This window comes from Dipodomys spectabilis, unplaced genomic scaffold, assembly GCF_019054845.1.
Source record: "Dipodomys spectabilis isolate Male_0828 unplaced genomic scaffold, ASM1905484v1 ptg000019l, whole genome shotgun sequence".
Taxonomy (NCBI): Eukaryota; Metazoa; Chordata; class Mammalia; order Rodentia; family Heteromyidae; genus Dipodomys; species Dipodomys spectabilis.
In genome coordinates this window covers 16,791,146-16,805,378 of record NW_024870696.1, presented here as the reverse complement: position 1 = coordinate 16,805,378, position 14,233 = coordinate 16,791,146, and the positions used below count along the sequence as shown (strand labels likewise).

The 14,233-nt window shown below is 41.6% G+C and overlaps 1 protein-coding gene across 2 annotated transcripts in view; it reads right to left on the bottom strand.

The window, feature by feature from the left end:
- Window positions 1–11,117, bottom strand: part of Astn1 (astrotactin 1) — a 297,563-nt gene extending 286,446 nt beyond the window's left edge. For both annotated transcript variants that reach the window (XM_042674444.1, XM_042674445.1), the window contains exon 1: window positions 10,562–11,117. In XM_042674444.1, the coding sequence (XP_042530378.1) occupies window positions 10,562–10,844 (283 nt within the window). In that variant the 5' untranslated portion in view covers window positions 10,845–11,117. The remainder of the gene's footprint in view (window positions 1–10,561) is intronic.
- Between the last annotated feature and the right edge of the window lie 3,116 nt (window positions 11,118–14,233).

Here is a 14,233-nt window from a genome sequence, read left to right as displayed (position 1 = left end):
AGGTTCCTCAGCTGGCCTCGAATTTTCAATCCTCCTCTCTCGGCCTCCCATGTACCAGAATTACAGATGTACACCAACATAGCTGATTTTCATTTCTGAGAGGTCTTTTTGCTAAATAAATAAATAAATCTCTTTCCTATATACTAGGACTTATTAGAACTCTGATTTTAGCAACAGTGTTCTCTCCAGGTATTTTATACTCAGTGGCCCTAGCACTCATACATGGTCCTGATGCAAACAACACAGGGTAGGAAGCAGCAGTGCAAGTGGAAACGGTCACCCACCCCTGTGTGAATAGGAAAAGTTTGAGAAAGAGGGCGAAGAGGAGGAGGCTGGCTCCCACGTCGACACTGCAGGGATTGGTGACAGACTGAAAAAGGCATTGAATTGGCCACACTTTTTGTTACTGTGACACATGCCAGAGAGAAACAACTTTGAAGAAGAAGGCTGTATTTCTGCCTTATGGAATGTCAGCCCATAGCTGACTTGCTCCATTACTTCGAGGCTTGTAACAAGACAGAAGTGTAATGGAAAGGTATGGGAGAGGAAAGCTGCCTATAGTGGGCAGGTACCAAAGAAGAGTAATAGGAAAGGGCTAGGTCGGGGATATACCCTTCAAAGGCACGCCCCCGGTGACCTACACCTTCCAGGTAGCCTCGTCTTTCACAATTCTACTGCCTCGCAACAGTCTATTTAAATTTTAAACTTGTCAATGAATTAAGCCATTCATTAGGTCAGAAGTCTTATCTAATCTTCTAATAATGACCTAATCATCTCTAGAAATACCCTCACAAATGTACTAGGAGATGTGCTTTATTGATCTCCTAGGTATCTCTCAATCTAATCAAGTTGACAATTGAGATTCATCACCACAGCCACACAGGAAACAGAGGAAAAAGGTAAAGGCATAGGATGAGATAATGATGGAGAAAATGAGTAAGAGCCAATTTCAATTCTCAGGATTTGTATTTGATATCCAGAGAGAAAGTGGATAATCCAAAGCCACAATAAGAGTCACGAGAGATTTACACACTTGAGTTCTACCAGGCAATGATCTGTGCATGGAAGCTCCCTAAGAAGGGAGTTTTGTGGAGCAAGGTAGAATGGTGGGTTCATGCCTTGATTCTGGCAACAGTAAAATAATTTTCCTAGGCTCTTAGTGGACTGGCAAATGCTTGAAAACCATATAATTCCAAGACTGATGGAGAACATGGGAATATGAGAAGCTTCAAATGTCACTGATAAGAGTACAGACTGGGTGAGGAAAACCAACTGAGCAGCCCAATTTGGCAGTATTTAGGCAAACCTCAGAGAAATGTCTATAGAAGTCCTTAAGGAAATGTGTGCAAAGACAGTAATCTCAGCACTATTTCTAGTGATGGGCAGCAGAAGCCAACCTTGCTGTGCAACCTTAAGGTGGGTAAAATGTGATAGATAGCCATTATGGAGAAGAATCTGTGGACTAAACTATGTTGTCAAATAAATCTTTGCAATGCTGTAATGATGCTGTTCTGTATAAGTGCTGTTCAATATGGGACTCCCTAGCCATGTGAAGTTTATTTTAGTCATCAAATTAAAATTTGAAAGTAAAAATACATTTCTCTGTTGTAGTAGGTGTAGCTCAAGAGCCATATATGACTAGGAACTACCATATGCTATAAGGCACATATTGAACATTATCACTATCGAAGAAGGCTCTACAGGGTTATATTCATACAGAGTAACATGAGTACCTCTTTAAAATACAGTGTTGAGTCAAGAAAGAATTGGAGTGTCATACCACATCACCATTTACTTAAAACAAATTGATGCCAAAGCTGGTGGCTCACACCTGTAATCCTAGCTACTCAGGAAGATCGGGGTTTTAAGCCACTAAAAAGGCCTTGAGACTCTTAATTCCAGATAACTAGCACAAAGTTGGTGGTAGGGGTGTGGCTGAAGTAACAGAGTGCAACTCAAGCAGAAAAGCCAAGCAAGAGATTGCTGGTATAAAAATAAAACAAATAAGCCGGGCGCTGGTGGCTCACGCCTGTAATCCTAGCTACTCAGGAGGCTGAGATCTGAGGATTGTGGTTCAAAGCCAGCCCAAGCAGGAAAGACTGTGAGACTCCTATCTCCAGTAAACCACCAGAAAACCGGAAGTGGCGCTGTAGCTCAAGTGGTAGAGCGCTTGTCTTGAGCTGAAGAGCTGAGGGTCAGCACCCAGGCCCAGAGTTCAAGCCCCAGGACCGACCAAAAAAAAAAAACAAAACAAAAAAACAAAAACAAATAAACAAACAAGAAAAGCCAAAAAGTTAATAGATGTTAACAAAAATGTGAAAATGAAATTTACTTCATCCAAATTAAAGATGATATAGTGTATTCATACATCAAGATATTGCATACTGCATTAACATGCATAATTTTTTATGTTTTGTTTTGTTTTGTTGCCAGTCCTGGGGCTTGGAATCAGGGCCTGGGTACTGTCCCTGAGTTTCTTTTTTGCTCAAGGCTAGCACTCTACCACTTGAGCCACAGTGCCACTTCTAGCTTGTTCTGTTTATGTGGTAGTGAAGAACCAAACCCAGGGCTTCATGCATGCTAGACAAGCACTCTACCATTAAGCCACATTCTTGGCCATAATTTTATGTTATTTTATTGATCAGTTAAATAAAGGATTTTAAGAAGTAAAAAGAAATGTGATCACTTCTTGGCCTGTAGGCTAAGATCAAATATAAAATTATGTCAATGTGAAACAAGTCTACATATTTGCAAGAAAAATAAGAGGTAAGTAAATTAGGATGCCTATAGCAAAGGGCAGATAAGATATGCAAATAAAGATGTACAATGGAAACATACAAGCAGACAAGCTAATAATCACTGGAAAAAGAGGGCTTTCGTGGGTGTATGATAAAATTCACAACACTGTGAACTGAGAGATATGATTGACCAATTGTGTGTACTGAATTCACAGAAGAAAACAGGTAACAAAGCAAGCATACAAACAACAAAGATAAACCTATAATAAGATATTCACTAGAACCAAGACGACAAACAGAAGCAGAAAGAGGAGTAGTAACCAAGAGATATTCTTGAAGCCTTTTAGAATTCATGGAGCTGTTCCTATAGGCACACTTATATGAATTTTCAGGAAGAGGGTTTTGTAGATGTAAGGAATAGTACTGCTTAGAAAGTAATGCCCTACAAATGTTGCCGTGGCAAAACTGGAAGAGTACAGAGTGTTACCCAGAATGCTATAGGCATGATTGCTAAGAGAAAGACACAATTCTTGCCAAGATAATTAGTGTGGATATTGAGCATATCAGGCCCTCTAAGAGTTCAGACAGTTTTCCTGGAACATGTGAAAGACAATGATAAGAAAGATGAAGAAAATCGAGGGAAAGGTGGCTGGGTTTAGCTGAAGGAGAAGTGGCTCTCCCAGAGAAACCCTCTTTGTGAGAGCCCATCGAAAGGAGCCTGAGCTTTTAGAAACTTCTTAAGACTTCATGTTGCAGTAAATGGAATTAAAACAAAGACTTCTAGACTGTAAAATTGTTTTTGACTGAGTAGAAGTATGGAATCCTCTTTAAGTCATTATGCAAAGGAGTTAGTTTATGTCTAATGTTAATTTATTTATACAACACATCGTAAGCAGTGTCTCCTTCTTCATTATTCCCCCTGCTCCATCTATCCCAACTTCACCCATCCCCTCAATTTTACTCATGCATCAGGAAGAATATCATGTCACTTGAAAGGAACTAAATGGACCTGGGGTGGAAATTACAATGAGTGAAACAAATCAGACTCAGACAGACTCAGACAGACTCAGACTCAGACAAAGGGTGCATGTTTTCTATCCTATGTGGAAGTTAGATCTGAAATATAAACATTTATAAAAACACTTATTGGGTCATATGCACATATGCAATACCAAACTGACTAAAGTATGGGATACAAAAGGTTGGATTTCTATAGTTGTAACCCATTTGAGCAATTCACCAGCATGTTGATAAAATAAATACTAGGAAGCTGAAACCATGTCTAGGGTTAAAAGGAGCAGATCAGATGACTGGAGAAGAGGAATGGTGAGAGAATGCAGTCATAATAAGCAATGTATTTATATTAAAATAGACCTTAGTGTAAGGTCTAATAGTATTTTCCAGTGAAAAGAGTTCAAGTCCTTGGAGACCAGCTAGGAAGGAACAGACAATGTAAAAGACAAACCGAGGGGAGATGATAATAACAGAAAGTATGGAAGTTCTGGAAAACAAAATCCAAACTGTACATTGACAAGGGTACACCAAAGAGACATAGTAGCAAGCTGGAAGAGTCCCCATTAGCCAAGCTGGTACAAACCTTTTGGAGCAATAAAATCAATAAAGTAGTATTGAATTAAAATCCAAAGTAGTATATAAATATTCATGAGTCCATTTGATATGAATAAATGATAAAATGAATAAATGAACAGAAGAGAAGTGACCATTCTCTCTTTACAGAATCAGTCAAAACAATTTACACGGATCCTCATTCTACAAAAAGGCAGACCACAACTCTACATCCCTGTAATATTGCTGGTGTACAGTCAAGTACAGGAAGGGGAGAAGGAGTAACTTTATAGTGGAGAAAGATGAAAGGTTCCAATTTCTACCCTTTAAACTGACCTTAATCAGAGAAACTTTTTGTTTTTAATTATATTTTGAAAATAAGGAAGAAAGAAAGGAAGAAAGCAAGAGAGGAAGAAAGGAAGGAAGGAAGGAAGGAAGGAAGGAAGGGAAGGAGGGAGAGAAGGAGGGAGGGAGGGAAGGAAGGAAGGAGGGAGGCAGGGAGGCAGGGAGGCAGGGAGGGAGAAGGAAAGGAAGAGAGGAAGCAAGGAAGCAAGGCAAGCAGGCAGGCAGGCAGACATGTATATGTGTTCTGTGTTTTATGAAACTAGATCTCAATCTCGCCTCCAAAGGGGAATAATTAAGCATGTACTTTATTTTTCCTTCAAAAACTCCAATGCCTCAAATTCAAACCACATCAGCATATCTAGAAGAACATTTGAAGTGTTGTAAAATTCATCACTCCTGCATTCAAAATTCCTTTGATGTAAAAATCTACATTTCTGTGGAGAAACAGTAAATAATAACCCTCTCAATGCCATAAATTACTCTATTCTGCTAGTACAAGTTCTATAAGTGCTGAAGACCCTACCTTGAAATTGCTACATTCATACCCTACTCGAATGGGGCTGCCAATAAACACATTTGTTCTCTACAGTTCGCTGTAGAGAGCAAAAGAACGGTAAGAAATCAATTTTAAAGTTTGTTCTCAAGTGGGAAGATACAGAGATGTGTGAAGTTAATGATACATATTTTAATTGCTTCCTGTTAGTCCAAAGCTCACCTATAAATATAAAATTATGCTCAATATAACTTTGAAGCCAATTAAAAAGTCCAGTAAGTGCTACTCAAGCAGTTCACTTATCATATCTCTGACAGTGAATTTTACACGCAAACCATCTACTATGCAAAGATCCAGGGCCTCATAAAGAGTTAATACCACAGTAGCTTTGGTATGACTCCATGACCCCATCTATCTGCTATTCTCAATTTGCTATTCTCAATTTGCAGTTCTAGAAGGCACTTCTCAGAAGAGCACTGAGCATATGATCTTCACACTTTCCCCCACCCCCATCCTTCCTATTTATCATGCCTGTGGATACCAGAACACACCGCCAGGCAACAAGGAAAAATTATTACCCAAACCTGGAAACCATGAGTAAAATATAGATTCCCAAATTCTTCTTAGATAAATACTTAAATATTCCTTTATGCAGATTTACCTTCTGTGTTAAGAAAGCTTATTCAGAAATCACTCAATGATACTCAATGATATTCACAATGAGGTTCAAGAGGCATTTGCATAGAAATCATAAAAGATTCATCTATACAAAGTGAGTGTGCTTTCCTCATCCCAAACATTTCAGGGCTCCTTTTCTCTACCTACAAAAGCAACAGTTTGGGGCAGGGGCAGGAATAGGCATGTATGAGATAGTAACTCAGAGAAAATCCTAAACATCCTATTGACCTGATGGATCCATGAAATGTTAGATAGGGGACCCTAAGTAATTCATTTTCCCGCCCTTCTCCTCATTTTTCTGCACTGTTGAAACAGGTGGCGAGCCAGAGGTTGACACCAGATCTATCTTCATAGCTTGTTCTTTTAACCACCACACTGAACTGCTTCAAACACTTTAAACAGTACCTTGCACGTGGGAAGCTGCTAGATCGCTAAGGATTGATTGATTTACCTTCAGGTATACTTGCTTCAATCAAAAGCCATGACAGTAAAGAGAAACTCCAAGGGACAAGGACAATAGCTTTCTTCACTCAGTTTTACACATGCAAAAGCTCAATCGTTGGGTCTATAACAGCAAGGCATCGTCTTCAAACAGTAATGAGACTAATAAATGTATCTTGTTCATAGCACTGAAAACCTGGAGGTCATGCTTCAAGTTAACTGCCTCAAAAATCAACTATGCCTCCAGAAGTAGGGAGGTCTACTGTTTAAAAATGACTATGGTATAAAATTTTAGCTGAGATAGGAAATTGTAGTTGATGAACTTGGCAAACCTTTAATTTCCCCTGAAAGAATATTAAAGCTTATATACCCATGTATTTTAAATTATAAATTACTGCTATGTTCTAAAACTCTGGAGAATTTTACAACACATCTGAAAGCAGAGATTTAGACTATCTGGATTGAAGTTATTAGAAACATACCATTAATCAGGCCAGCCACTATACTATAAATATCAGCATGCTGGAAATGACATTCTCAGATAAAACCATTCCAACTCAAGACTATGGGTAGTCAAACAAAATAAAACTTAAAGTTACATCAAGCCCTCATACAGCAATTTGCAAACCTACTATCAAAGAACTGGAGACATGAACTCCTCCTCCCCTCCCATGTGAGATTATTCCATAAGCAAGAGTGACAACACTGGTGCATAGGTGTCTGGAACCAAGCTCCACTGCTTTCCATGCCAACAAGCCCTCCCTGCCTGGCCTTCATTAGAAGAACCATGCCCCACCTCCCAGAACTAGGTATGGCCCTATCATATCTCAAGGCTACTCTAGTCAAGCTGATCTTCACATTATACCCATGTGGGCATGTCCTCTCAGTCCATATTCATTACCAGCACCATCCTCTGCTTGTCTTTTCCTGTGACATCAAATGTCTTTGCTTCTCTGACAATAAGCGAAATCAATTCTACCTTAAATTGTATTCATGTCTTCACTTCTGTCTTCCAAATCCATGCAAAGAACTTGAGAGTGCATTGGGCTAAGACTACCTTTGTAAGGTGTCTGAAAGGCTTTATGGAGAGAGGACAGGTGTAGGATTTAGTAATTGATGACTGCTTGGTAGGGAAGGGAAAAGAGACTCGAAGGCAAATGAAATGGCATGTGAAAAGTCTTCAAATAATCCAAAATCCCATGGCAGGTGTGGTGGGATAAGAAACTTGGAAAGTCAGCTACAGTGATATTTTCAAGAAAACTCTTGTTTGAAATGAGAAAACCCTTGTTTGTCTCATTAAAATAAGAAGACTTGCTCCTTAGGTGAAAGGAAACCACAACTTGTTTTTGTAGTGTCTGCTTGTTTGTATTTTTCCACCCAAACAGATGACAGGATCTGCTTGGGTCAAGAGACCTCTTCCATGAGTCTACTTTTATGGATGCATTTCATTCTTGAAGCCTCCTGTACTTGGTATTACCCCAAAACACAACCATGTGTCACTACAGTCTTACAGATATCTTTGTGTTTCTGAGAACTAGAGATTACCTGAGGAGATTTTTATCTGTTATCTTCTGTGTCCTAACAGTGCCCAAGTGAGCTAATAAGTACATGAGCTCCCAACACTCATTGACTCAAATTCCTCCAAAGGATAGATTATAAAACTGGGTTCCAGTTAACAAAAGTTAACATCTAAAACAAGAACATGGACTTCTTTCCCTTTTGGCTCAGCTTGGTTCCACCAACAAACCTGAGATTTCACATTTGTTCCTACTCCCCTTGAGAAATCTAGACGTGAAGGATGAGATACCAGCACATGGCTGGTGACTGGGAAAGTAGAGGACAATCAATGCATTTAAAAAGTACATCTGGCCCTGAAGTGAAAGTGGGCCTATGCCTATGTCTAAATGCCAAATGGCAGCAGGTTACTATAGCAACCACAACAGGGAGCTGCCATGGGTAGCTTTGCACAGCAAGGCAGAAAACCCATACTTTAATATCTGTGCTTTTGTTGTCTGTATCAGACACAAGGAGGCATGTCACAGTCTAAGTCCTGGCTTTAGGACTGGGGAAAATAAGTAGAGCTTGGAATAATTTCTGGGCAACCTCTTTTGTTTACCTCCACACATGACCCTGTTCATGCACAGGAAACACTACATGCAGAACACAGAAACAGAAACTCTTAGAAATGAATATCCTCGGCTAGGAATGTGGCTTAGTGGTAGAGTGCTTGCTTAGCCTGCATGAAGCCCTGGGTTCAATTCCTCAATGCCACAAAAACAGAAAAAGCCAGAAGTAGCACTGTGGCTAGGTGGTAGAGTTCTAGCCTTGAGCAAAAGAAGCTCAAGGACAGTGCCCAGGCCCTGAGTTCAAGCCCCAGGCCTGGCAAAAAAAAAAAAAGAGAGAAATAAATGCATATCCTCTCTATTCAGTCTTATATAGTATGATGAACAAGTTATATTTGCACTCAGCATGACTTCAACACAAGCTTTGCATCCATTGAATGTCCAGCAATTACACATTGTAATGGGTAGTAAATATATGCTAGCCTACCCCCAGTTTTACTTATGGTATTGATATCTTCTCAAGCAAAAATAAATAATCCTATCAAGAGTGGAGGTTGGCTTGCATGGGTTCACTTGAGTTAAGTTACAAGCCAACTTTTCAAGAATCCAGATAGACTTAGAAAGTGCTTTTCCATTGGGGTTTGGGAAGTAAGTGTTTACTCCCTTATTGCCTAAGGTTTTCAGTATGAAGATCTATCCTTGTGAAGGAAGAGCAAGAGAGAGATGTGAAAATTCAACATGTAGTGCCGGGCGCTGGTGGCTCACGCCTGTAATCCTAGCTACTCAGGAGGCTGAGATCTGAGGATCGCGGTTCAAAGCCAGCCCGGGCAGGAGAGACCGTGAGACTCCTATCTCCAATAAACCACCAGAAAACTGGAAGTGGCGCTGTAGCTCAAGTGGTAGAGCGCTCGCCTTGAGCTGAAGAGCTGAGGGACAGCGCCCAGGCCCAGAGTTCAAGCCCCACGACCGACAAAAAAAAAAAAAAAAAGAAAATTCAACATGTAGCTCTAACCTTCAAATGGCCATCAGAAATCCTGTTCCTGCCAAGTGAGCTGAAGTTGGTAGGATAATAAGTAGATGTAACAGTGTCTTGGATGTCATTTTTGTTCTTTGGATCAAGAGGCTGCACGGTGATTACCTTTCCATCCTCTCCTAAGAACAGCAAGGAAATGTCCAACATCACTAAAGAACTGGGTTGAACTGTGGTAGTACACCACACGCGAAGAGGCACAATTGCACGTGGAGAGGTGGTGCTTTGTATCTGTGGTGCAGGACCCTAATATCTTTGGGACTTGGTAACAAAAAAAGAGAGGTAATTCAAAGTGATGTCAGGATTGCAATACCTGAAGGAATTTTGTAGTGCCTAAGAAAATTGCAAGAGAGATAGCAAGAAGGAGAGGAGTAAATAAACGAAGGAATGAAGAGCCTCTTGCCCAGGGTGGTCATTCTTTGTGCACGCCTTTCTAAGATAGCTCTGGAAACAAAGAGACCTATATTAACAGACCACAGTTAGGAAATCTTCTTGTACAAGAATCTGTCATGTGGCAAGATGTAGAGGTGGCTGAACATGGAGGTTAGACTTATACACAGAGGTCCAAACTTCCAAAGAATAAACTCCAGGGGTTGTAAGAAACTTGAGTGTTTGGGAAAAGAGAAGAGTCAATAGCCCAGGGAGAGATCAAGAGTTCTCAATGAATGAAGACTAGGGATCCAGACAGTGCAGTTGGGCCTGCACATGCCTAGCAAGGTGATGACACAATACCTGTCTCTAGAGCCCTTGGGAATGACTGTGGGTGTTTAGTGTCCAAGGACTACAAGCATGTGGCCTGGGAACCGAGGAGAAGGCTTATGAGGGAGAAGCAGGTGACCAGACAGGTGTTTGGAGCTTGTCTCCGGAATTAAAGCCAGGAAGTCCAGACTAGATACAAGGTTTTCTGGGAGACTCATGCAACCTGTGTCTTGGGGGCGGGGGAGGGTCGGGGCAGAGAAGGCCCAGCCATCCAGGTTAGATGTGGGAGAGAAGTCTGGGACACTGCCTGCAAGTGGGTGTGGAGAATGGTGGTGGTGGGGAGAATGGGGCGGATCCGGGGAGGTGGGAGTGGGGGAGGGGAGGGTGGGTGGCCAAGGGGGGTGTGGAGCCGGCCCGGGTGGGGGTGGGGCGGGGGCTCCGGTCCCGCGTCTCCTCCTCCTCCTCCTCCTCCTCCTCGGGCCACCCCGACCCTCCCCCCAGGACTCACCCAGCACGAAGTAGGGCAGCTCGGTGTTCTCCAGATCGTCCACGACGACCATCTCTCCGGGGAAGTCGTTGCGCACGGAGAAGAGGAGCTTGGGCTCGGAGGCCGAGGGGCTGTGCATGATGCTCAGGTCGTTCTCGCGCAGGAAGGGCAGCGCCGACACCGTGATGCTCTTGAGCTTGCATTCCAGCTCCTTGGAGGGATCGGCGTCGCCGGCGGCCGTGGCCAGCACGGCGGCTGGCCCCCAGCAGCAGGCCAACAGGGCGCAGAGCCCGGCTAAAGCCATCTTGAGCCCCGGCCGCCTTCCTCCCAGCGCCGCGGCGATGGTGGGGGAGGAAGCCGGTGGGGAGGGCGCAGCGAGCGAGCGCGGGAGGCGGGGGCTGGGGGGGGGGAGGCTGGGGAGGGGATGGAGAGCCGGGGAGCCCTGATCCCCGGAAAAGGATGCTGCCTGCCCAGGGACTGCTTCCCAGCGCTGGTTGTCTGGAGATCCCAGATTCTTTCTTTGTTTCCCTGAGCCGCTTATCTAGGGAAGGGAAATGGGAGGGTTGGGGGGGAGGGAGGGAGGAGGAGGAGGGTGGAAAAGGGAAGGAAGGACGCTGGGAGGCTAGAGGAAGGGAGCCGGGGATTCTAGGCAATCGGGTCAGCCCCCAGCTGGCTGCGGGTGTTCCTGGCTTCGCATCCTCCCGGAGGAGCCGCGCGCTTGGCCATTAATTACCTGCACGGCATGCTTAAAATTTCGGGTTTGTAATGTCGCATCCTGTGGCACTAGGCTGGAGACAGGCATCCACAGGCACACACTTGAGCAGGTGTGTGTGAGGGTATGGGGTTCTAGCTAAAAATTCCTTCAGTGATGTGTGTGTGTGTGTGTGTGTGTGTGTGTGTGTGTGTGTGTGTGTGTGTGTGTGTGACTATAGCTTGCCTAATACTCTTTCCTTTTCCTTAAACTCATGACTCAGTTGGATCTCTCTGGTGGATAAATGGGTTGCTGAAATAAATGCACCCTTGTGCACTTTTTTACTCAGCATTGGCTTTGCAGAATATTTAAAGAAAATCTTTGTTATATGGATGCAGAAAGTTGGCTAGATGTGTACGGGAAATTGGGGGGGGGGAATACAATGCAACTTTTTGCCTTTTCATTTCTGTCCTGAGTGTTATCTATACTAACCAATAAAAGGATTATTTGGGGGAATATGGAGAGTTATAAAATTGACAGAAAAAAGCAAGCTTAGCTCAAAGAAATGTTGAGCCTTTAATTTTAGAAAACGCAGCAAGTGAACAGAACTGGGAGAAAATGTGGGGGGGGAATAAAGCTTCTGACTACCCTAAGCAAGTGGAAAAATAATAAGTAAGAATATCTTCCAATGCGAGCCAAGGTAAACCTAACTCAGCTTCAAGAGAACAGAGCAGATATTTAGCACTTTGCCTAAATATTCTGAAGACCACCACCGCCACCATCCCCAAATCCTGGCAAGATCTGTTCCCAACGATACTTGGTATTGTTGCCATTTAAAAATGATAGCAGTGTGCATAAACAGCGGTAGAGGGTGACATTTGGGAAATGCTGAAATCTGATATTTAACTGAACTTTCTCTCACATGATAACCAATAACTTATTTCAAAAGTGTGACTCTCCAACACTTTTTATTCAATGCTGATTTAAACACTTATGCGTTTTAAGACTATGTTGAGCTAAGTTTCCACTCTAGAAATTTAATGCACCACCTTTCTCAAAGAGGACTTCAGCTGCAGAAACAAATGTATTCTCAATCTATCCAGGGTAAATTTATAGACAATCGCAAATGTGCATCCTTTAAAAGACAAAACAAAACAAAAAAAAAGTGTTATCCATTTCACTAGATGAATGTAGTTGAATAGTTCAATCTCATTCAATCAGTGTATTAACTGTCACCTTTAGGAACCAAAATACTTGCTTACCACCAAAAAGACACAAACAAACCAAAACAAACACTTTGAAGTAAGTTTAGTTTTTAAACCTGACATCCCAGATTCACCAAAGGTTATATTACCATATAGCATTATAAACTATTGCAAAAAATAAAAGATACAGTAGCTAATGGCCTTTTAAAAACTCATGCTCCTGTTATGGTTGTCCTGAGTTATTGAAGCAGATAAAAAAAAACTGTGATACATTTATTTTCATTAGTATTAAAATATATTAAACATAGGTGGTCAAGATTGTCATTGAAAATTGTCGAGGTCATTGTGGAGGTCATTAGAGTATTGGCAGGAAAACACAGTCCTAGCATGTGAGAAATGACACAAAAGAACTAGAACTAGAATCTCTGTTTCCTCAAATGTTTACGTAGCAGGTGAGGAAACTGAAGTTAGTGAAATAATTAGATGCTTTGCAAGATTACTCTACTAACACAAGACCATACTCTACTAACACAAGACACTAAGACCATAGCAAGATGCTGTATATCACAGAAGTCCATTAGCAAACAAATGAACATACACCATATCCTGGCATCATTCCAAATGTGGGTGGAAAAATATCCCTCATGTGTTGGATGTAACCTACTATCATGTTGAAATCTTTCCTTCTAATTCTGAAGAATACTGGGTCATGTCAGAAAAAAAAGTAAATATCTAGTTGTCATCATCAACTCCTCTTTCTCCTCCACCCCCTCCTCCTCCTCCTCCTCTTCTTCCTTCTTCTTCTGAGCTGGTCCTGGCTGGGCCTTGAACTCAGGGCCTGGCCACTGTCCCTGATATTGTTTTTGCTCAATACTAGGGCTCTACCTCTTGATCCATGACTCCACATCTACCTTTTTTAGTAGTTAATTGGAAATAAGAGTTTCACTGGGGCTTTCACATAACTGGCTTTGAACTGTGATCCCCAGATCTCAGCCTCCTGAGTAGCTAGGATTACAGACATGAGCCACTGGTGCCCAGCATTATCTAATCAACTTAAAATATATATATATATGTTAAATATTGGAAGTTGATATTTCATGTCTTTATTACCATTGAAAGAGTCAAACAAAAGAAGCTGTGGAAATAAAAGCATATTTTTTTCTGGGGTAATTGGTTTCTGCAAAGTAAGTTTTGTTTGCAAACCTGGCATCCTGGCATTAAGCCAAAGTATATTAGCAAGCAGCTTTCTAATGGATATATCGCATGTTCTCCTTTTTTAAGAATTAAAGACAGGTGAGAGTAGAGATTGAACTTACAGATAACCTACTGTATCCTGTATCTATATAATAGGTGAGGCTTTATATGTATCCATCTCAATCATCACTTTTATGAAAGACAACATGTAAAAAATGGCATGGATTTAAGTCTTCATAATTTTCTTATTTGGAGGGGCTTGGACCATTCTTAACAATTTAAACACAACAGAAGTGTTTAAAAGCATTTCCACTCATCTCGCAGGTAACATATACTACATGCAACTATTTTATTCCTTACAACACTATGAAATAACAAGTTATGTTGTCGCCACTACTGACTTTTCACCTGAGATCTGACTTCCCATTTCTAAGTGCTAGTAGCCTCTTTCTTTGACTCTAATAAATAGCTTCTGATTACTTGTCTTGCTACCAACCAATTCTGTACATATGTACCAAGTGGATCTTTGTGAAGTCTTGCTCTCATGGCAGTATTCTGCTTTTCCTTTTTCTAAAAGATAAAGTGCAAACATCATGATTAGAA